The sequence below is a fragment of the Alexandromys fortis genome, unplaced genomic scaffold (genome assembly GCF_014885135.2).
Source record: "Alexandromys fortis isolate MF-2015 unplaced genomic scaffold, M_Fortis_MF-2015_v1.1 scaffold_55, whole genome shotgun sequence".
NCBI classification, from domain to species: Eukaryota; Metazoa; Chordata; class Mammalia; order Rodentia; family Cricetidae; genus Alexandromys; species Alexandromys fortis.
In genome coordinates, this window is record NW_026067936.1 from 10730467 (window position 1) to 10753363 (window position 22897).

General features: G+C 47.3%; 1 protein-coding gene across 2 annotated transcripts in view; it reads left to right on the top strand.

Moving 5' to 3' along the window:
- Positions 1–15397, top strand: part of Prag1 (PEAK1 related, kinase-activating pseudokinase 1) — a 54695-nt gene extending 39298 nt beyond the window's left edge. For both annotated transcript variants that reach the window (XM_050146859.1, XM_050146860.1), the window contains exons 5-6: positions 7097–7854; positions 13864–15397. In XM_050146859.1, coding sequence (XP_050002816.1) covers positions 7097–7854; positions 13864–14994 — 1889 coding nt within the window. In that variant the 3' untranslated portion in view covers positions 14995–15397. The remainder of the gene's footprint in view (positions 1–7096; positions 7855–13863) is intronic.
- Positions 15398–22897: the final 7500 nt, after the last annotated feature.

The following is a 22897-nucleotide window of genomic DNA, read 5'->3' on the forward strand; positions in this document are numbered from 1 at the left end:
AAACCCTGGTGTCTGTTCTCAGCGCTGGGAAAGATAAGATTAAGACATGCATGACACATGGGTGGATGGGCTAAGACAGGAAATCAGCTTGCTCCTGAACACTAGAGCTTCTAGAATGAAAATTGAGGGACGGTTCCAGAAAAGCCTTTTTTTGAAAAGACGGGTATGGTTAGACATGAGGATGTAGGAGAGGAGGAACAAGGATTTTCCAGGGTGCTAAACCAGTCAAGAGGAGCCAAAGGTGCAGGGGAGCGTTGCATCCTGGGAAAAGGAGAGCAACTTGACGTGCTATTGTGAGCATGCTGGGAAAGCAGAACAGCTTGATGTGCTATTCTGGGTGCAGGTAAGGGGAGCTGTGCTGCTGGAAGCTGGGTGCTGCACATTTAGAAGCTGTAGAGTAGGGCACAGAGAGCCACCTGCATCTTGTGAGGACAGGGGTGGCACCCAGTAAAGGCATTTTTCTCACGTTAATTTCTGAATAGCAGGAGTCAAAATGCATTTATTCCCATGGTCATTGCTTTAGCACAAGTGAGATATTCAGTGGGCAAGACCCTTCGAACGTAGGTTCCTCCCCAGCCAGGTGTGCTGGCCCTTCCCGTACTGGCTTCTGCCCTTTCGTATGGGCCTAAATCAGGGCTGAGTTTTGAAACTGACAAGAGAAACCCTTCATTCTGCCTCTCACCACAGCTCAGGTCCACTCACTTTCAAATCCTTTTGTTTTGTTTGTTTGTTTTGTTTTTGAGATAAGATTTCTTTCTGTAGCCCTGGCTATCCTGGGACTCACCTGTAGATCAGATTGGCCTCAGATCCAGAGATCCACCTGCCTCTACCTCCCGAGTGCTGGGATTGAAGGAATGGGCCAACACTGCCAGCTTGCCCTCAGGTTCTTATCTGCCTTTATCTTACAACGGGAACACTAGTGCGTCGTAACTTTTTGACATTTAGGACAGACAGTGAGGCAGTGAATCAGAAGGGATGAGGCATCTGTTCAAGCTGAAGTTGTATGAAATGAGAATTAGTGTCAGCCTCTCTGGAGTCTTGAGGACAGTCAAAAGAAATCATTGGGCTCTGCGTTTCTCTGCAGCAAGAACTCGCTGGCGAAACAATGCATCTTGCTGGACTTTTGCATCCATGATGTGGCCTGTGTTAAGGAAAAAGTCATTCCAAACTATTCCATCACAGCAGTAGCTTATGGAAAGTTGTTAGGAATTTATCACAGTTGGTGGTCAAAATTAGAGATCTTCTGTCCAGGTTTCATAGCAAAAGAAATATCTTAATTTAAATTTTATAAGAATGTAAATGTGCCTGGTGGTGGCACACACCTCTAATCTCAGCGTTTGAAGGCAGAGGCAGGTGGATCTTTGAGTTGAAGGCCAGCCTGGTCTACAGAGTGAGTTCTAAGAAGTCAGGGACACACAGAGAAACTCTCTAGAAAAAACCAACCTCTCCTCAGATATATATTTCAAACCCGTTAAATTTTTTAAGTAGGCGTTTGTCGAAATTCTAAAGTAACAAAATGGTATTTTTATATCATTGTAAAATTTTCCACTTTCTACCTTTATCAGATCTCATGTTCCTCCTAGTACATCTGTTAGGACATTTTGTCTGTGCGGGCAGTGTGCTAAGCAGACAGTCACCTGAGTAGAAGGACAGAGTGGTCTCAGCATCTGGAAGGACAAATGCAGTTGTAGTGGGGTCTGTTCTGGAGAACGGGTGGGTGGCTGTGAGGGGGACATCATCAGCCAAATGGCCAGCTTATGCTCGAAGTGGCCACCTTGAACTATGCAAACCTAAAGCCGAGGGTGGTGGTTCAGACCTGCAGTCCTTGTGTGTGGCTGGTGGGAGGCAAGAACACTGGGCGTGCCAGGTCGTCCTCCGCAATGTGATCGGAATCCAGGCCAGCCTCCTGTAAAGAGACGCTGACTCAAAACAACGACAAAACCCCAGATAAACACAGACTTACTGTCATATTACAATCACTTCCCTCTTTTAACTGAGTGATTCAACAGACGGAGGTTAGAATTTGCTGTTGAAAAAAAGGCGGCCAGCATCGGCAATGGAACAGGGCAGAGGGCTCTATCCCTGCAGGGGACGGTAGAACCTCACCCTATAGAAGAGCCAGATGCATTGCTGATCCTTATTTTATAGCTAGCAAGCCAGGGCTAGAGCAACGTAACTAAACACTGTGGCATCAATCCGCTTGTTTTCCTCCTCAGCAATGCCGATAGGTTTTAAAATAATGCGTACATATGTGTGGGGTGGGGGTGGGTGTGTTTGTACATACGCTCTGTCATTCGTTTGGCAGCTGTTTCTCACCAGCTATGGGCTGGGTATGACTCCAGATGCCAAAGACCCAGAAATGACTGCCAGTCCCTTTCTTCAGAGGGCACGTGGCTAGTTCCACACTTGCAGTAAGTGCTTTGGCAAAAGAACAAGCCAGGAAGGGGGCGGGGAGGGGTAGGAATGCCTGTCAAGGCAAGAGATAGGAAGTCCACAAAGATTAGACTGTAGTCAGAACGAGTGACAGCGTGACCTTCAGCAGGCCCTTGTCCCCCTCCCCGACAGTCTCCTCCAGCTCTGCAGAAGAGGTCACGTTTTTTTTTTTCAAAAAGATCCTCCGGCAACTGTCTACCTAAATTGAATGTATGGTATGCTCTATTAGATTAGATGGGCTTATTAGATCGCTTGATCCTAAATCCATAGATTCAGTCCAATATATTATATAAGTAACTGTCCTAACACCGTATATACCCCCAGCCCATCAGGAACTGAATCAGGCATTCTGCCCTCGGAGATGTTACTGAAGGACAGGGGTTTGTCGCAGAGGAAAATATATTCTGTTTAAATACTCTCTTTCAGTATCCTGAGCTACCCTGTCAGCAAAGAGGCTTTATCTTAAATGGTTTTCTTTAAATTGAGTCTTAAACTATTACTTCAATAAGCTCGTATGTGTCATGATTAAATATCAACCAGGACAGGGAGATAAGCGGTGAAAGGTCTCTCTCCCGACACCCCGTCTTGTTCTCTACTTCATTATGAATCTCTCGGGTACCCTAAAATTCACTTGTATACGCTTTTGTACTTGAAGTCTTTCAGTCAGAACCTTTAGTGTAACTCAGTTTTTAAAGTCGCTGCATATATATATATATATATTTTCATTGTGACCTTCATTTAAACCCCTCACTTACCAATCCTTGTTCAAGCTGTTCTGTTCGAAAACTACATTGGGATCGTGGGGAGATTCGGTTAGAATGGCTGAGATTCATTCTTAGAAGAAATGGAGTTGGTATGTTAACACGTGGCTGTCCTTCAAGTCGTCATCCTCAGTTTGTCCTCTGAAAACGTCAGCTTACCTTTCTCCCAACAGTGAAAAGTGATTTGGAGGAAATTTCAGTTTAACTACCCAAGGAGAAAGCCTCACTGGCTGTGTCACGGCAAGAGGCAGAAGGCCCCGACTCTAGAGCCCCAGCGGGGCGCTGGCTGGCACAGGAGACTTGGGAACTGTCTTCCAAACTGAGACCTTTGCCCCCTGCAAATCATACTGTCGCTTGCAGGGACGGTCTGGAGAGATTCCTCCCAAAGGCCACATTTCCCATCCAGCTGCAAAATGCTAATAACATGCTTCCAACTCTAGCCACGTTTATCTTCCTGGAAAAGCCAGGCGTTCCTCTGAAAGGACGGCTCTGCTTTGTCCCTTTGGACATGTGATGAGGAGCCTCTTCAGATTCTGGAACCAAATGAGAAGTTGCACAGCTTCCCTTTGGAAAATTGCGAGGCCAGAGAACCCCTGAGCCCCTACCTTACCCATTGGTTGGCAGAAACCTCCCTGACTGCTTCTTCGTGCCTGCCAAGGTGCCAACACAGGTGGTTTGGCCGTACCCTCCTCATCTCTAACGAGGGACCAAACTGCCCCAGGGTCTGGGCAGAGTTTTTCCCACTTGAATTCGTTTTTAATGTCTCACATTTAGTAGATGCTTGAGAAACATTTGCCGCGCCCCCGCGTCTGCGCTCTGTGCGCTGGCACCCAGTTCGCGAGCTTCGGGCAAGGGGGCTGGAGGGTAAAATACACAGACACACACAGACAGAGAGACAGCGACACGGGTCATCCTTGAATTCCCCCTTTATTGTGTTCAGGGGCAGATTATATAGAGATAGCCAAGCCCCAGCCAAACCCACCAGAAACCACTCTCCTGCCATCAGGAACTCCTGAAGGTCTCGTGCTCAGAGCAGCTGTAGGCACTCAGATCAGGGGATTACAAGAAATTCAGGATCTGGGGTCTCACTGCTCCCAACACATTAACTGATGGGTGAGACATTTCTACGGCTGTTCGCCTGGCTATACTTGGTTGTCAAGGGTCAATCTGTAGAATATTCCAAGTTTTGCACGCAAGCATGTGCATGCGCACACACGCACCCTCCCCCCACACACATTCAGTTGGCTTTTTCTCACCCATGTTTAGGGTAGAGACTAACATACTTGTGCAGAGCTTGGAGATCTTGGGAGGGACTGTGCCTTCTGCCTCAATGCTTGCTCCAGCCTGGCTACAGGCAGAGAATGGAGCAGAGAAGAGCTGAATGATGCTCACTTGTGGCTTCAAACAGAGCTGACCACTTCCTCCGTAAGCCCAGCTCTGTTTTGGCTGTAGAGACAGTGGAAGTACCTATTAAACCCAGCAAGAAGAGAAGACTATCATAAGGTAGACCTCACGCTGCCACATTTGAACTTTTGCCCTGCCTTCTGAGTGGGGACTAACCTGTTTTTCCCAACCATTGAAATCCTGACTCCTTCTTTGCTTCTAAATATAAAGATATCAAACCCGTATACATCCTCCCTCCGCCTTTGGGAGACCCACCCAGCATGCCACAGGTGATGCTGGAGCCTTCTCTTGTCAGAAGCGTGCGCACTAAAGGGGTGCTGGGTGTTCCTCTCTATCTGTGTATGCTGTGTGTGGCACTGGAGACCGGAAGGAAAATTTGGGAAATGGTGTTTGGAACCCTTAGTCTTAGTTCATATGCAAAGTTACTCAGCTGGGAATTTAGCTCAACATTAGAGCGTTTGCCTAGTTCCCAGAAATCTTTCTTAGCCCTTCCTGCTGTTCACTGGAGACAGCTGTCCAAAGCCAGCATATAACCAGGCTGTAGTAGTTTCCGTTTGCCATTGAATATGAGTCTTTCTGGCCATTGGCCAAAGTCACTCAGGTTGTCTTTTTAGGCCTGGACCAATGGCTTACCTGTGAATTATGAAAGCATTTTGGATGTCAGGAAAGGCATGTCTTCTTCAGGCTTTGCTAAGTGCTGTAGCGGCTGCTGTAAATAGAAACTCCACTCACTAGCAGAGGCTTTCTGGGCTCAGGGAGCCTCATAGGCAGGTATCATGTCCCTGGCTTTTTTTTTAATCCAGGGTATGAGGAAACAACCCTCCTCCCCGCTCCACTTCTCCTGCTAGCGCTGAGAGGAAATGAATCATCTGTAAACTTTGTCCCCATTCCTGACCCAGTCCATGGGAGCAGAGGCACTTTCCTGGGGAGCCTGGGACAGGAGACCCGAGGACTCCAGGTTTGCAGAGTCCAGTGTGGTCTCCCTGCCACACGCTGGCTGGTTCTGGATCACTGTCTGCTGAGACTACAAGAGGAGAATTCCCAGACACGGAAGGCCTGCTGGTCCGCACTGTGCCTCTCTCACTTGTTATTAACCTGAGACTCCTGGAAGAAACATAAATCATTCAGTTAGCCTTGCTGGCAGGAACACCCAACGCTCCCTCCCTAACTAAACCTGCCAGTCGTTAGCTGAGCAGGGCCAGGTGGGAAGGACAGCTGCTGTGACCCTGATAAGCTGTGTGTGTATGACCAACCAGGAACCAAGAGCAAAAGCCACTTCAGGCTGGAAGAGGGCAAAAAGGGCCATGTGCCACCCTCCATTTCTTGCTGTTTGGTTTTCTTTTTTTTTGTCTTGCGATAGGGCCTTCTGTAGCCCTAGCTAGCCTTGGTTGAACTCAGTACACAATTAAAGATGATTTTTGAATTTCGAACCTTTCTGATTTCTAAACTTTCTGCAGACTTGCCATTCTCTGACACCAGAAAGGTATTTGTGAAATCCCAAAGAACTACACACTAAACATAGAGATCTGTGCTAGGGAAATGGCACCATCATTAAGTGTTTGCTAGACTGTGTGAGCCTGGAGACCTGTGTTCCAGAGCCCATGTTAAAATGTGTGTGTGTGTGTGTGCATGCGTGTGTGCGTGTGTGTGTGTCAGGTGTGACAACACCACCTATGATTCCAGTACCCAGGAAACAGATATAATTTCATAGCTGGGGCTTGTTGCCCAGCTTGCTGGCCTCATGGGTAAGCCTCCTGCCAACCAGAGACCCTTTCTCAAAAAACAGGTTGGGTGGCACCTGAGAAATGACATCCAAAGTTGACCTCTGGGTTCCACATTCATACACACACGTGTATTTGTGCATATATGTATAAACGCACATGAGCACATCACAGAAACACATACATCAAAGATGGGGAAGAACCACATTTACTCTAGTACATAATACGTCCTTAAACCTGACTTGTCAGGAAGTGGACTCAAGTCACGAAAGTCATGTGAGTTCAAGTTTACTGTTGCTGTAGCAGCGTGGTGGGCGAAGCTTTACAATCAAGAGACTGCTAGTTAGATTGTGATACTTACCTCCAATAATATATTATGACACCACTATTCAGAAGAATGAAGTAGGTGAACTCTACCCAAGGCATGAAAGAAAAGCAGTGTTCCAAAGAACGGATGCTGTTTGTGCCCACGCATGCAGATTTATTTGGGTTATTAGAACAATGCGTGAGAAATTGCTGACAGAGAAGGCCTCTGATCAAAGGTACTTAGTGCTAAGGGAAAAAGCACGAGGGAGACTTAACTGTCAGTCTGTAACATTTGTGTAGTTTGCATTTTGTCCAGTGTGCACCCACCATTTGAAGAAATAGAAAAGGGATACAATAAAATGATTGCTTTGACCAATTAAGAAAAAAATCCTACAACACCTGGGTCGGTGGCATTGGTCTCTAACCTGATTCTTCTTCTTCTTCTTCTTTTTTTTTTTTTTTTTTTTTTAGGTCCCTCATATGAGCCCGCCCACTCACCCACCATCAGTGGGAAAAAACTCTTTGCTCCTGTCCCTTTTCCGTCAGGCTCCACCGAGGATGTGTCCCCCAGTGGTCCTGCACAGCCTCCTCCTCTGCCCCAGAAAAAGATAGTGAGCCGTGCAGCCTCATCCCCTGATGGCTTCTTCTGGACCCAAGGCTCCCCTAAGCCACGAACGGCAAGTCCCAAGCTGAACCTAAGCCACTCGGATACCAATGTTTGTGTCCACGATGAACCTCCTTTTAGCTATTCCTTAAACTCTGGAGACCATCCCCACCCTATCTTCTCCTCTTCTGAGCCTCTGGAGAAAGCTTTCAAAGGCAGTGCCCCCTGGGGTCCAGCTCTGGGGCTGGCAGGCAGCAAAGGGAGCTGTGGGAGCCCCAGTCTCCCGTGCCGAGCGGCCACCTCCACTTCCTCTTCCCAGCTCAGCGTGTCCAGCCAGGCCTCCTCGGGCAGCACCCAGCTCCAGCTGCACAGCCTTCTGAGTAGCATCAGCAGCAAGGAGGGCACCTACGCCAAGCTGGGTGGCCTCTACACACAGTCGCTGGCCCGCTTAGTGACCAAGTGTGAAGACCTCTTCATGGGTGGCCAGAAGAAAGAACTGCGCTTCAATGAGAATAACTGGTCGCTCTTCAAGCTGACGTGCAACAAGCCTTGTTGCGACTCGGGGGATGCCATTTACTACTGTGCCACCTGCTCCGAGGACCCTGGCAGCACCTATGCTGTGAAAGTAGGTACCACCCTCGCCCCTCCCATTCTGTGCTCTGACTAGCCGATCCTGGCCCGTCATTCCACCTCTCCAAGGTTCTGGAAGTATAGATAAGCAAGCTGCCTTTTGTACTTGGTGCTCTTGCTCTCTGCCTGGCCCTGGGAAGCAGCGCCGTTAGATTCTTAGCATGAGTATAAGATGTGGACAATGCTCTTAGGGTTGTGGTCCAGTTGCAATAGGAAAAGAGCTTTTAGTGCAGCAGAGTTCAGTCAAATATTCTGCGGATTTTTACTCTCTGCTGGATATTTCCCAAAGATCTGAGAGGTGTGGACATGAGATTCCTTGTGGAGTTTATAATCCGGTAAAAAAAAAAAAAAAAAAGGATCATTAAGGTGCCTGCTCTCAAGTGTTGGAGGCAGGAGCATTAGACTTAGACATTGTCCTGAACCGTGTAAGTGATGGTAACATTTGCTCAGTATTTACTGTTACAGTTAGATTCCTCGCTGGTAGATTAGTTACCAATGCCACTGGAGTGAATCTTAAGATTTTACTTTGGAGAAACTTCTGATACCACCAGAAAAGACAGATTGAGAGCCGTGGCAAGTAAGTTCCGGGGAGTTCTGCACACTTAGAAGCCACCCCTCTATAAAGAGGGTGCAGGGACAGCTACTAGGAAGCTCCTCATAGTTTTACAGATACCAGGGTCACAGAAGACATGGATCAGATCATGGCTAAGGGAGTGGGCACTGGTAGCAAGAAAATACTGCCAGGCCTGGTGATCCTATCTTCTCAGGAGGCTGAAGTAGGAGGATTTAAAGTAGCCTGCCTGGGCTACACAGAGCCCACAGCCTGGGCTCAAGGCCAATCTGCATAAGTCAACCAGATTGTCTTACAATAAAAAAAGGAGTTTGAGGGTGTAACTCAGTAGTAAAGCGCTTGCTTAGTGTATGTGAGGACACTGCTTTAATCACCGAGCCCACAGGAAATGAAGAGAGAGGAGGGAGGGAAGGGGAGGAAGAGGGTGACTGTCCCAAGGGAGCTTCTATGGTATTAGTTCTTGGGCTTCATTGGCACTTTATGTCTGAACCTAGAAGCTGCCTTCCTGGTAGACTAAACTTCATGTCCCACCTCCCCGCCCCAACTGAAGTTAAAAGAAAAGGGCCCATAGTTTCTTTTTCTGTTAGGATGGCTGTATCCAGTAAATTTACTTCTTGACTTATGCTGAAGCTTTGTCCCCAAGTACTCAATATGAGTTGCAAAATGTGGGAAGTTGAAAATGCAGTCTAATGTCCAGCTCAGCAGCCCAGCCAGCATGGCGTCACCATTGTTTTCCACTGTGATGAGAAATGTTTCTTACTGCCCCTGCCCCATCCCAAGGAAGAGTCTCCCTGCATCTTGCCAACCGAGGGAAAGCACAATTCACAACCACGAAGCACAACTGCTACTGAATTTGTCTTTCTGCCTGGGCACCATCACAAAGTAGAGCAGACAGTCATATTTGTAACTGTTTGCAATTGGGGAGCATATGAAGGGCAGAGGGTGACTGGGAAGGGATCTGAGCAAGATGAACTGTTGCCATGCGGGCTCCCTGAGTGGAGAGGTTGGACAGACGTTTAAAGGTCCATGAATATGAGAACTTGGTATGTGACTTGTCCTCCAGACCGTGACCCTTGTCTTGTGCTCATGAGCTTTGGTTACTGTTACCTTGCTTCCTCGTGCTGAACCTGGAGGTGTCATGTAAACGGAAACTGTGCATTGGTTTCCTGGCTGCCTAGACCTGAATAATCACATAGAAACTATATTAATTACAACACTGTTCGGCCAGTGACTCAGGCATATTCCTAGCTAGCTCTTGCTTCTTAAGTTAACCCATTTCTATTCTTCTGTGAATCGCCATGAGGCTGTGGCTTACCAGTAAGGTTCTGGTGTCCTTCTCCTTTGGCAGCTACATGGCATCTGCCTGACTCTGCCTTCTTTCTCCCTGCATTCAGTTTAGTTTTCGGCCTAGCTCTATTCTGCCCTGTCACAGGCCAAAGCAGATTCTTTATTAACCAATGGTAATAAAACATATTCATAACATACAGAAGGGAATCCCACATCAGTCTCATGCAGTCTTGAAGAAAGTCTTTAATTCAAAGAAAGTGATGGGATTACACGGCAAGAACCAAGGGAGGGGCTAGCACCAAGTTCAAACCTTGGGCAGAGACTCTTTCCCTACCTATGAGTGATTGTGTAGAGAGCTTGAACTCTACAGCCAGTGTTCCCCAATACATAGGAAAAAGTTCAGCCTCCCCAGAGGATGGCAGAAGCAAGTGTTACCCTTATTGTATTAGGAGTTTAAACCTGGAGGAATCTTGAAGGTTAGCCTTCATCTCCAATGGGGATAGGGTCCCAGAGGGTTCCTATTTTGACTGTGCTGGAGAAGTGGTTGTTCATTGAACCACCTGTAAAACAAAGTTCGGAGAACAGTATCTCATACGCATCCTGTATTTGGGATCCTGTAATTGGGAAAGGCATTATGACTTTGTAAGTGTGCCTGGTGTGGCGGTGGGGGGCAGGGAGCTGCAAGCATCATTTGGCACGTGCAGCTGTTCCACTTCATTAGCTCTGCAGTCTAGACGGAATACAGTCATCTGAGAGCCCAGGGGAGGGGGAGCTGGGCTCCTTCCCAGCCGCCGCCTGTGTGTTCGTGCACGCATCCCTGAGCTCAGTTCATCTATGCATGTTAAGCAGGGAGCTGACACCGAAATCAAATGCAGCGTTGCTCCTGAATCCCGGTGAACAATGGCAGACGGGCACCTGCTTGCACCTGACTCTGGAACCTCCGATCACAGGCTTGTTGACCTGCAACATCAAGACATAAACCGGCTCTTCGAGCCTGACTCCCTGAATATGTGGCAGAGAGGAGAAGAAAAACCACAAGTTCTTTGGAGTTGGGGGTTGAAGCTGTTTCTCAGCCATGTAGAGATACAGTTCAACATTAGTGACCAATGAGGCTTTGGATCTTTTTTTTCTTTTATTTCTTTTTATTTATTTATACATTGTTTAACAGACCGGAACTAGTCCGGATTTTCACCCATCGATGAGGCCCAAAGCTTATTAAGGCACCACAAAGTTTGCAACCTGAGCCGATCCCAAGGTCTTTGGAAAGTTCCAGAGCTAAAGCCAAGGACAGGATCCCCTGGATGAGTCGGGTGGCAGAGGAGGAAGGGATGAAGATCGCCCTCACTTCTCCATTTTTCAGTCTTCATCGCACCGCTGTAGGATGCCCCACCCAGGGCTGGGAGGGCGCACTGTTTAGCTCTTCCTGGAGCAACTCACTCCAATGGAGGGGAAGGTTGTGGTGTGGGCTTTGCTTGAGGCCCCGCTTGCTGATTTTGTAAGGCATCCAGCCAGTTACTATTTACCCTGCTCCTTCATTTACATCTCTGTGCAAAATGTCAGTGGCTCAGCTGGGGCTCCAGGCCCCTGCATGTGCTGGGCTGGAGCCTTTTATACCCTGAAGGAAAGAGGGCTTTGGAAAGCCTGTCCCAGGCCCTGGCAGCTGCTCAGTTAAGGGTTGTAGAGAACTTGCAAACCAGCTCTGGATAGCTCTGCCCCACCACATGGCTACAGACATAATGGCAGGAGCGGTCACCATAGCAACCCTTTCATTGCAGGCTCACCATGGGCCAGGCTTGGTGCCCAAAGCCATACCTGTATCATTTAAGCTAATCCTCAGGAGCCTCCACTGTCCCAGTTAAAAGCACAAAGAAAACAGAATGAGAGATAAATGTCGCCGATTCTCAGCATTGTCACTTCCATATATGTAGCATAATCTGCCCGTTGAAACTCATTTTGTAACCCACAGATCAATACTCAAAGCATTTTCCCATCCTTTGCGGACGTGTGCAGGGCAGAAGAAAATGGGGGATGGCCCAGTGTGCGTGTTTCCATCTGCTCGCTGCTCCAACCAAAAGCATGTGTTCTTTTTTGAGTATACTCCGCGCCTCCCTTTTTCACTATTTTTATACTTTGCATTGCTGGTGTTGTTCATGAGTTTGATATTTAACCCCCTCCCCCTCGAGTGTAATGCTAAGGGATTGTTAGTGTTCCTACACGGGGAGCCCGTGATGGGACTTGCTGAGAATATAGGAGTTACGTAGTGTGTGAGCTGTGCATTCACTGTTCACAATATAGATTAAATGGGGCCACTCTCAACAGAAATGTGCACAAGACAGTCACATAGCCATCAGTGACCAGAATCACTGAAACCTTGCCCTGTATTTATTGGAGCCTGCGTTGTTCCATATTTTTCGATTCCGTATTTGAAGCTTCTCGATAGACTACAACCGCTTCAGAAAAGATTCGCCTGTGACTTGTCGAAGGTTGCCGAGTTGACATTTAAACCCACCTCTCCTTCTTTCCAAAGCTTGGGCATTTGACTTAGAGAACGCTTCCCAGGGGCCTGGTCAGGTAGTTTCAACTCCCAAAGCCGCGGTTTACCCTCTGTTCGAGCACCTACTGCTCTGAGCTTTGCAGGATTTAAGGAGAAGTCTCTTGAGAGCCGCATGGGTGACGTGGTGCCCAGCATGTGCAAGGGTCCAGTGTGTATCTGCTGTGGGCGCAGAGTGGCATCCTCTACCTGTCCTCCGAGAGCTTGACAGACAGTGGCTGGGCAGTCACTGAGTGTTATAGGCAAGGCTTTCTCAGGGACCTGTCCCCACCAATTTCTGTTCATGTAAAAGCGTCCCAAGGCCAAAGAGCTGACTCAGCCAGTGGAACCATTTGCCTTGCAAGCCTCAACGTGAGTCTGAGCCCCAGAACCCATTGTGGTAGGAGGGAACCAATCAGGGGACGTTGTCCCTTGATACCCTCCACCTCTCCCACACTCCACGGCTAACAATCACACACATCGTCCCCCTCTCCTTGCACACACATATCATCTTCATAATAAAAATGATGAATAGCGTTGCACTTAATAAATAAAAGGATTCCAGGGGAATGTCATTTAAAAGCGGTATGGCTGGGTATGTTGCAATAAGATCCCGAGGCAAACTCCTTTACGTGGATTCCAAATCGGTTTTATTAGTATAATAGGGAACAATGTCTGGGTAGACATACTTCCCTTTTATTACAAGTCTTCCTCCACAATGAAGAGATTAGCGTATTAATGTGTTACCCACTCCCTGGGTAGCTTTGTAAAAGAAAAAAAAAACTTTATTCAGAGACTGAATGAACTCTTTGATTCAGAGTTCCATGCTGTATGGTTTATGTGGCTGCAGTAGAAATAAATGGCATGAGAGGTCTGTGCGGCGCAACTTCAGGAAGTCCTGTGTCAGTTCTTAAACACCATCGTGATCAGCCCTCGCCTGCTGGCTATGGCTTGGGGCAGAGTACAGCTTCCTGCACAGCAGCGACCCAGTCAGCCCTTGAGTCCTTTCAGAGAGCAGGCTTTGCATATCTACCTAGATCTAGGAACTAAGCGGAGAACACAGCCAAGTCCTAAAGGTGCGGGAATACCCTGGTTGCTGAAATCCCCTCACAGCCCCACCCTGCTTTCACAGGAAAGGATGGGGAGTCAGCCTGAGTTCTGTGGAAACTGCTCTGCTTTGTTGAGGCTCCATGCTGGCCACTCGGTGGACGAGAGCCATCTTTCTCTTGTTCCACAGTGCTGCTGAAGCAACACGGGGTTGGATTGTTTTCTTGTGTGGACCACACTTCAGTGTGGCAGAAAGAAATAGAGGAAAGAGGAAGGGAGGGGAGAAAAGGAGAGAGAGAGAGAGAGAGAGAGAGAGAGAGAGAGAGAGAGAGAAAATGCTTAAATTGAAGTCTCAGAAATGCGGTCATATATTTCTTCCATATTTTTCTAAAATTTGAATGCTTTCGAACTAACTCTTAAGTCTTGGTGAGCCCTTTGAGTATTTTTTTTTAATGTATGATATGACGTAAGGAGGTGTCCATCTCTTGGTACGATACTGAATAGCCTGGCATTTGTTTCAGAGAACCACGGATCCCATTCCTCACCTCGTCTTTTCCATCTCTCCACAGATCTGCAAAACCCCGGAACCCAAATCAGCATCATACTGTAGCCCGTCTGTGCCCGTGCACTTCAACATCCAACAAGACTGCGGCCACTTTGTGGCCTCTGTGCCCTCCAGCATGCTCGCTTCCCCCGACACATCCAGCAAGGACCCTGCTGTGCCTGCTGCACCCTCGCATTCCCCTGCCCAGGAACAGGACTGCGTGGTTGTCATCACCCGGGAGGTGCCGCACCAGACGGCCTCCGACTTCGTGCGGGACTCTGCGGCCAGCCATCGGGCAGAGCCTGAGGTTTACGAGCGGCGGGTGTGCTTCCTGCTTCTGCAGCTCTGCAATGGGCTGGAGCATCTGAAGGAGCACGGGATCATCCACCGGGATCTGTGTTTGGAGAACCTGCTGCTGGCGCATTGCAGCCCGCAGGGTTCCCCGGGACCCTCTGCCACTCCCACCGCCCCCACCACCACCACCACCACCACATCCCGGTGCCCCTCGGCCACGCCAACAGCCACCACTGCATGCCAGGGAGGACCTGGTGAGAAGCACCTGCCCCGACTCATCATCAGCAACTTCCTGAAGGCCAAGCAGAAGCCAGGCGGCACCACCAACCTGCAACAGAAGAAGAGCCAGGCCCGGCTGGCCCCCGAGATCGTGTCTGCCTCCCAGTACCGCAAGTTTGATGAGTTCCAGACGGGCATCCTCATCTATGAGCTGCTCCACCAGCCCAACCCATTCGAGGTGCGGGCCCAGCTGCGGGAGCGAGATTACCGGCGGGAGGACCTACCCCCGCTACCCACACTGTCCCTCTACTCTCCCGGCCTGCAGCAGCTGGCTCACCTGCTGCTCGAGGCCGACCCCATCAAGCGCATCCGCATAGGTGAGGCTAAGCGGGTGCTGCAGTGTCTGCTGTGGGGACCCCGGCGGGAGCTGGTGGAGCAGCCGTGCACCTCGGAGGAGGTGCTGTGTAGCACCCTGCACAACTGGATCGACATGAAGCGAGCCCTGATGATGATGAAGTTTGCAGAGAAGGCGGTGGACCGGAGGCGGGGTGTGGAGCTGGAGGACTGGCTCTGCTGCCAGTACCTGGCCTCGGCAGAGCCGGGGGCCCTCCTACAGTCCCTGAAGCTCCTGCAGCTTCTCTGAGCCTCCAGTCAGGCGCTTCCACCGCCTCCTTCCACACCCGCCCCATGCCCTTTCCTTGCCTGCGTCCGTCCGGGTTACCCTGGGAAATGGTACAAATGACTGTCGCCCTTGGATGTAATATTTTTATATACATATACATATATAATATAAATATGAAAGATCGAGGATGTCATTTCACATACGCCAGCCCCCTCTCCTCACAGAGCCCCCTTCCCTCCACCACCACCACCTCTGTAATTATGTACAGTTCTAGCTTCACGCAAGGTCTTGAGGACAGTTCCACTGACAGAATGAAGCTTAGATTCCTGCCTCAATACCCCATTACGGAGCCTCCTCTCCCTTTTGCAAATTGTTATTTAAAAAACAACCTCCACAATAAAATAAAAGAAAGAAAGAAAAAGTCTTACAGAATTATTATTATTATTATTATTAGTAGTAGTAGTAGTATTTTAGATTGAGTCACAAGCAAAGCCCTTTTACCTCCGAATGCCTGAGTGCACTGTACTCGTTGATGAGTAGAATCTCTTATATACTGCAGAGGCGGCAGAGGAGTGAACTGGCTGGCACCGCCCCTGTCTTGCATCTCTCACCAGGTACAGCAGCAATCCACAGAAATCTGGGTGTGTTGGTGTGGATCAGTGTTCCTTGTTTCTCTTCCCACCCAGCAGGCTGCGAGGAAGAAAACTTGGGGTGGGATCCCAGGTGTTTGAAATTTAACCCTACTGCTGCTCCAAACCCACCTCCCGTTTGCCAAATCTGTCAACATTGTATCTCTGAGAGACCTGGCTGCAAACAAAATCCACCAGCCTAATTCAAAGGAAAGACCCTTACAGTCTTCTTAGAAAGTGTGTGGGTCATTAAAAGAACAAACAAACGCAAGCACAGGACACAGGACTTGCTTGGGAGGTGTTTGCTGTGGGGCTTCTGCAAGCAGAGATGGAAGGGTAGAATTTCCTGGTGCATCCGTTTCCTTCCTGCCATCCCCAGGCTCATCTGACCGCCAGGGAGCTTGGATGATGCCACTAACAGCGCCCGTCTCCCCAGGCAGGAAGAAGGAAAAGGGTGCCAAGTAGCAAGCAGCGTACTTCCCTGCCAGACAAGACCAGTGCAAGGATGTAATCTGGGGTCTAGCTGCCAGCGGGAGATCTCCATTCTAAACCCACTTGTGAATCTTTTGCTTTAGAAGAAAAAAAAAAAATCGTTGAACAGCTGACCACAGTAATCCCAGAACTTGAGAGGCAGCGATAGTTGGATCTCCCTGAGCTGGAGGCCAGCCTGATCTACATAGCAAATTCCAGGTAAGCCTGGGCTACCTAGTGAAGGCCTGTCTACAGAAACAAAACTCATCAAACTCATTTAACATGCATCAGTGCTTGTTATGTACGGAAGCTAATATTATTGGTATGTCTTTTTTTTTAAATGCACAAAGTTAAGAGGCAGTAGATCTAATTAAGAGAATTAGAATCTAATTAGGAGAGTTGGGTCTTTCCTCCTAAAACCAGATGCACACATGGATGACTTCAGGAGAAGTATCTCCCAGGCCCTTGTGTTTCTGCCTGAGGATCATCTTCCAGCTACCAAACCCACTCATTTCCCGTTTCTTGTTAACGACTCTGACAGTTTTTAAGTACACATAAAGGCGGTAATAGTATAGATGTCTGGGAGATCTGGGGTTGTGATTAGCAGCCCAGCAGCCTGTCCCTTTTTACACTTTTACTTCTCTGCCTTGGCAGCTCCATCCTCTGACACCATGTAAACACATCCATTTTCCCCTCCCACCAGCGATGGAAGAAGCATGGGGGGGGGGGGGGGGGGGGGAGAGAATCTTATATTTTCATTGAGGAAAGAACTGGCTCAAACCAGCTCTCACTGTGTCCATGGAAGGTCTTGGAACTTAGGACACAGAAATCGTGATTCTCAGCAGGATCTGTCTAAATGGATGGAGCCATGTTTGCCTGATGTGGTTCATTGCTGGGAATTTTTCAGGCAAAACCTAGGTCCTTGATGCTGTCTTTTGTTTCCTGGTCCTTTCTCTCTTGAAATAAGTAAACAATGGAGAGGGAAGAAAGGAGCATTCTGCCCGGGAGCTATAGGGTCAGCTGGAAGCACAAACGTTTCTGGAGGCCTGTTTCTAATCTCTGAGTTAATTGGGTCCACCCACCTTAGGCAAAGAAAGGAGTTGAATTTGTGAAAATGATTTTAGTAACCAAATAAAGAGGGAAGGGGAGGGTGTGAAAGAAGAAACAGTGGCAACAAATTCTAGTTGAGAGGAATGAGACCAATTAAACTTACTTTTGGATCGCTCACCAGCCTCGCCTAGAAGAAGAAAGCCCCCTCTGGCAGAATTCTGTCTCATGTAATTTTAAGGAACTATTCACCAGGGGGAGTGAACCTTTGCCCAGCCCTTACTTCTAGAGGGAATTTGTCTAGGATCCTTCATTTGAAGACATGGAATAATTAATATCCTAGTAGCTGTTTTGAAAGGGAAAGAAAGAAAAGGCATTTTTCTAAAACAGGGCAATTTCTTATAACCACCATGAATAAAGGCTAAGTGTGTGGGGTTCAAGCCTCTTCCCATCAAGGCAAGTCCCTGGAGTCATTGTGACATCCAGCTACAAAGAGCAGTTTGGTGAATAGCTTCAGGCATGCTACATTCAGAGGGTCGATAGATAAAAATAAAAACAGTCTTGTTCATTCTGAATTCATCTGGGTGTGCTGCTTCGTCCTGCCTGAAGCTCCTGCTCTAAACCCAACCAGAAGCAACAGGTTTTTTTTCGTAGGGCTATAGAACAGAAATACCCAGGGTATGAGGACTTGGTACAGCACCTGGCTGGTTACACACTTCCCCTGGGGCTGAGGGCTTGGTTCTTGGTGCAAGAGGACAAGCTTAAGTATTATGGGGCACTTGGTTCACTCACCATCATGAAAAATTTTTTTTTTCAATACAGTGAACCAAAGATTTAAAAAAAAAAAACACACACACACTTTGTGAGCTCACCTCCCTCGTTCCTCTTGGCTTGAGAACTTAACTACTGGTATTTTTCTTCTCGAGTTCTGAGTCAGGTCGCCCCCATATCCTTTGCACATATGCAATTTTTGTTGTTTGTGGGCCTTTCCTAGTTTCGTGCTCAGGCGGGGAATCGTTTTCTCTTTACCCGAATTCTTTCTGTAGGAGTTCCGCCGCCTCACAGCTGAATCCCGATCACCCCTGCCAAAAGCAAGACAGGCACTTGGGGGGTTGTTTGTTTATCATAACACATGGCTCAGCTCTAAAAAGCCCAGCTCTGTAGAGAGCTCCAGTTACCACTTTATATAACACTTACTGGTTTCCAAGAGCCAAGGGTTGGAGAAAACCCGTGTGATGTACACATGCACACAAAATATTGTGAACATTTGGAAGAGCGCACATACATGTTACTCCAATGACTCCTCTGAAATCTGTGCTGTGTCAGCTTTGCCAATGGGGTGGGGGAGGTGGCTCGGTGGATGAAGTACTCACTAGGAGAACATTAAAACCTGAATTTGGGTCTCTACCAACAGAGTAAAAGCCAGCCAGGCCAGCAGACATTGCTAACCTCAGTGTTTGATGGGGCAAGATAAGCCAATCCCAAGAGAGTGTTAGGGGAGGAGAATAAATATGATAAAATACATTGCAGGAGATTCTCAATATTATTGCAAAAAAAACTAAAAGTCAGACATGGTGACACCACTTCATATTCTCAGTGCAAGAGCTGTGAAGACATGCAGATCCTTGAAGCTTTCTGCACAACTTGATAAATTACAGGTTAACGAGAAGCTGTGTCTCAAGTCTACAAGGTGGGTACCACAGAGGAATGACAACTTAAGTTGGCCTCTGGCTTCTACTTACTCTAACAGGTACACATACTCACACTCACATGCTCGCACGCACACGCACACACTCATAAAAACTTAAATCGCAACCTAGTTTATGTTATTGCTTTAAAAAAAATAAAATATTTATTTCAGGTGCTGAGGATGAATGCCAAGCCAAGCTTCTCTCCTTTGTTCCAGTACAAATTAATATAGGAAAGGGGCAGCTAGTGTGTAACAAACGATTGTCCTAGAAACAGAACTTAACATCCCAGAAATGGGGATGTAGCTTGCTGGGTTTCATGGTCCCGGGAAAACATGTCCACATTAAATTATGAATAATCTCATCAGTTCAGGTAAAGATGAGATTGGGCCATTACTCAATGAATCCTTACCAGATCCGGGGGATTCAGCCTTCTCTGTCCCCAACTCCCAGGACCTTATTTATCCCAACTTGAAGGATTCAGGGGACCAAAGTCAAATCAACTTCGGTTCTTTCCATTTTATCACAATGAGAACTTGAGCATACACACTGGTTACATATCTTAATGCTGGTGTGAAGTTATGAAGTCACCAGCTCTTTACCCCAGAAAATAATTACGGTCATTTCTTTTCTGGTTTCTTTGTTTATTAGTTTTGCTTTTGGAACCAGGGTGTAACTTAGACCCAAATTTTGAAGTCAAGATATCTTTATGTTGCTTTAACTTAGCACCCCTCAGAATCAAATGTCTCTTTGCAGCCAAAAAAAAAAAAACCAAAAAAAAAACAAAAAACAAAGAAAACACAATAATATACATAATCCAGACTCTCTGTGTATCTGTGTATATTTCATCCTTACATGGCTTATTTTTCTTTACTCCTTTTATCTATGACTCTCTGTACTCTTTTATATTACTCTTTCTGTCTTTTATAAAGACTTTGTTTTATTTTTTTAAAACTATCTCTCTCTCTCTTTTTTTTTTTTTTTTTTTGTTTTTTCGAGACAGGGTTTCTCTGTGGCTTTGGAGCCTGTCCTGGCACTAGCTCTGTAGACCAGGCTGGTCTCGAACTCACAGAGATCCGCCTGTCTCTGCCTCCCGAGTGCTGGGATTAAAGGCGTGCGCCACCATCGCCTGGCCAAAACTATCTCTTTTTATATAACTGTCTAAACTCTTTTTCTTCTCTCACCTAAGCCTATGTACATTTTTAAAACACACTATGACCCATTCAGAGGTTTATTTTTCTCTGAATCTGTCTTTATTGAATATCTATAATCATTTCTGACTAAAAGCACCTTCTTTTTTCTTTTAAAATGTTAAGCAGCCATGGCTAGGGCCAACTCTGCAGCCGTGTCTGTTTGCTCCACTTTGTCCAACGTGGTGGAGACATATTCACTGACTCTGAAAGACATGCTCGCCGCCCTGGCTCCAGGGATGCAGCAGGGTCCATGTTGCCATTAAGCAATTTGTAAAATGCTGCTCACAGACCTCCTCTAAGGGCTCGGGAACAGGATCGGTAAGATCTAGGAAGCTGGATCTTAAAGGAGCCACACAGTTTTTGCTGCTAATGCTGAGTCAGGAAGCCTTCTCTTAAAGGAATTGTGCCTCTGCTTGCCTCTAACAAACAGAGCCTACCCAAGGAAATGCTGCTATTAAGAAGGTGTACTTAACTTTGCTCTTTTGTGTCTGAAATTCCTTCCCAAGCTCTCTTAGGTTTTATGTGGTTATAGTTGCCCCCATTATGTAAGTGGAGTCTGCTGGTTCATTTCCCAGTCACCTTGACCCAACAAATCACACAAAAACTACATCAATTACAACACCTGGTGTGTGGGGGGGAATTGTCTGTATTCTGTCAATCATGTTTTAAATAAACGCTGATTGGCCAGGCAGGAAGTATAGGCGGGTCAACCAGACAGGAAGTAGAGGCGGAGCAATGAGAACAGGAGAATTCTAGGAGGGAGGAAGCCCATTCCCCCAACTCCTGCCGGGATCACCGCAGAAGCAGGACAAGACGTGACCTGCCTCGCGTGACGTGCCTCGCTGAAAGAGGTACTGAGCCATGTGGCTAACATAGATAAGAATAATGGGTTAATATAAGCTACAAGAGCTAACAAGAAACCTGAGCTAATGGGCCAATCCGTTTATATCTAATGCAAATTCTCTGTGTGATTTCTTTGGGGTTTGTCAGCTGTGGGATCTGGTGGGAGGACAGAAACCCTTAACAAAGCAGGCCCTAATGTTACAAACACTGTTTGGCTAATGGCTCAAGCATATTTCTAGCTAGCTCTTATATCTTAACCCATTTCTGTTAATTTGTGTATTGCCATGAGACTATGGTTTACCCGGTAAGGTTCTGGGTGTCTGTTTCCTTCCGTAACTACATGACATCTCCCTGACTCTGCCTCCTCTCCCACCATATCTCTTCTAGCTTGGTTATATTCTGCCCTGCCATAGGCCAAAGAAGCTTTATTCATTAACCAATAAGAGCAACACTGTACAGAAGGACATCCATATCACCAGGGTTACTCTGTGAAGCCCTGGTTATCCTGAAACTTGCTCTGTAGACCAGGCTGACCTTGAACTCACAGAGATCTGCCTGCCTCTGCCTCCCAAGTGCTGGGATTAAAGGTGTGCACCGCCACTGCCAACCCTATGGTCATTTCTTAAAAGGCCCTTCCTAGACACTGTTCTGCCTTCTCAATGATAACCAGGGATAGAGATGGGTAGAGAAGCTGAACGTGGAGGAGGAAGAATAAAATGAGCACACAAGATGACAAGACAGGCCGCCCGCATTCCCACATGCTTACCTCCAACCCTGTGACTGCCCCAGCAACCCTAGAAGGCCATTTGTGTCTGCCTGGCATTTACTGGGTTCATAAAGACACTTCTTTGTCTGTGTTCTTCTTACACATCTGCAGGAAGGAGGAAGCTGTGCCTGTTTTCCCTTTTCTAGATTGTGGGGAGTTCAGTTTCCAAACTGGCAGTCCTAGATTCCTTAAAGATTAAAAGACTAAGAGTCTGCCTCTCTGTGACACAGAAAGTAAAATTCAGGATTGGGCATGCTCAGCTAGCCCTGCGTTACCCCTCAGCCTAGAGGTGATGTCACTTGTGTTGTGTCCGCAACTGACACTTCCTGTCACCGTGATGATGTAAACAAGACTGCTCTCCTAAATGAGCAGTGGGATTCTGTCCCCTTTCCTCCTCACCTCACTGGGTTTTTGTTTGTTTGTTAACTAAATAATAGACGGCAATGAAAAGTTAAAGGTTTTCCAAACAGTAAACCCGGAGAAATAACTTTCCCCCATGTTTCCAGCCTGTTCTTATTCCTCCCTTCTTCCTTCTGTTCCTTAGCCACTTTCTAGAGCAGCCAAACTGCCCCAGTCTCTGCCTTAGCCTCCCTGTGTTTCATTTGTACAGCCAAGCCAGACACCAATGGCTTCTGTGCACGGAGAATCACCCAACCAGAGATTATGAATATTCATGAAAAAACTTGCACCTGTACCGAACACACAAAGACATTTTTTTCTTCTCATTATTCCCTAAGCAGTACTGTGTAACAACATTGTATTAGGCATCATAAGCAGTCTAATACTATTTAAAGTATAAAGGAGGATTGCATAAGCTATATGCAAATATGATTCTGCTTTATTATATAAAGGGCTTGAGTATCCAAAGTGCTGGGAGTTCATAGGCCAGGGTGGGGTGGGGAGGTCCTCAGGACCATGGAGGGATAATCGTATGCTTCTTTCTTAGGCTGAATTAACACAGTAGGCAGGTGAACGCATTTGACTTTCCTCCCATCACAGTACCTAGTGTTTGCATTTGAACCTCGACTTCAAAAACATGGTTTTGATCTTTCGCAGCAAACCTAGCCTGATGAGTGCGGCCAGTTCTCAGGGGAAAGCACTTGAGCATAAACTTCCAGACGGGTGTCTAAGGAAAAATGAGGCTGTGTGACCCTGTGCCCTGGCTTTTTGGTGACTCCACTGTGGTCATCTCTTTCCATGACTTTAGGGCGTTTCAATGTACGCAGCAACAAGGGCTCCACTCATTGGAATCATTTGTGGAACTTGGACCAAAAAAAAAAAAAAAAA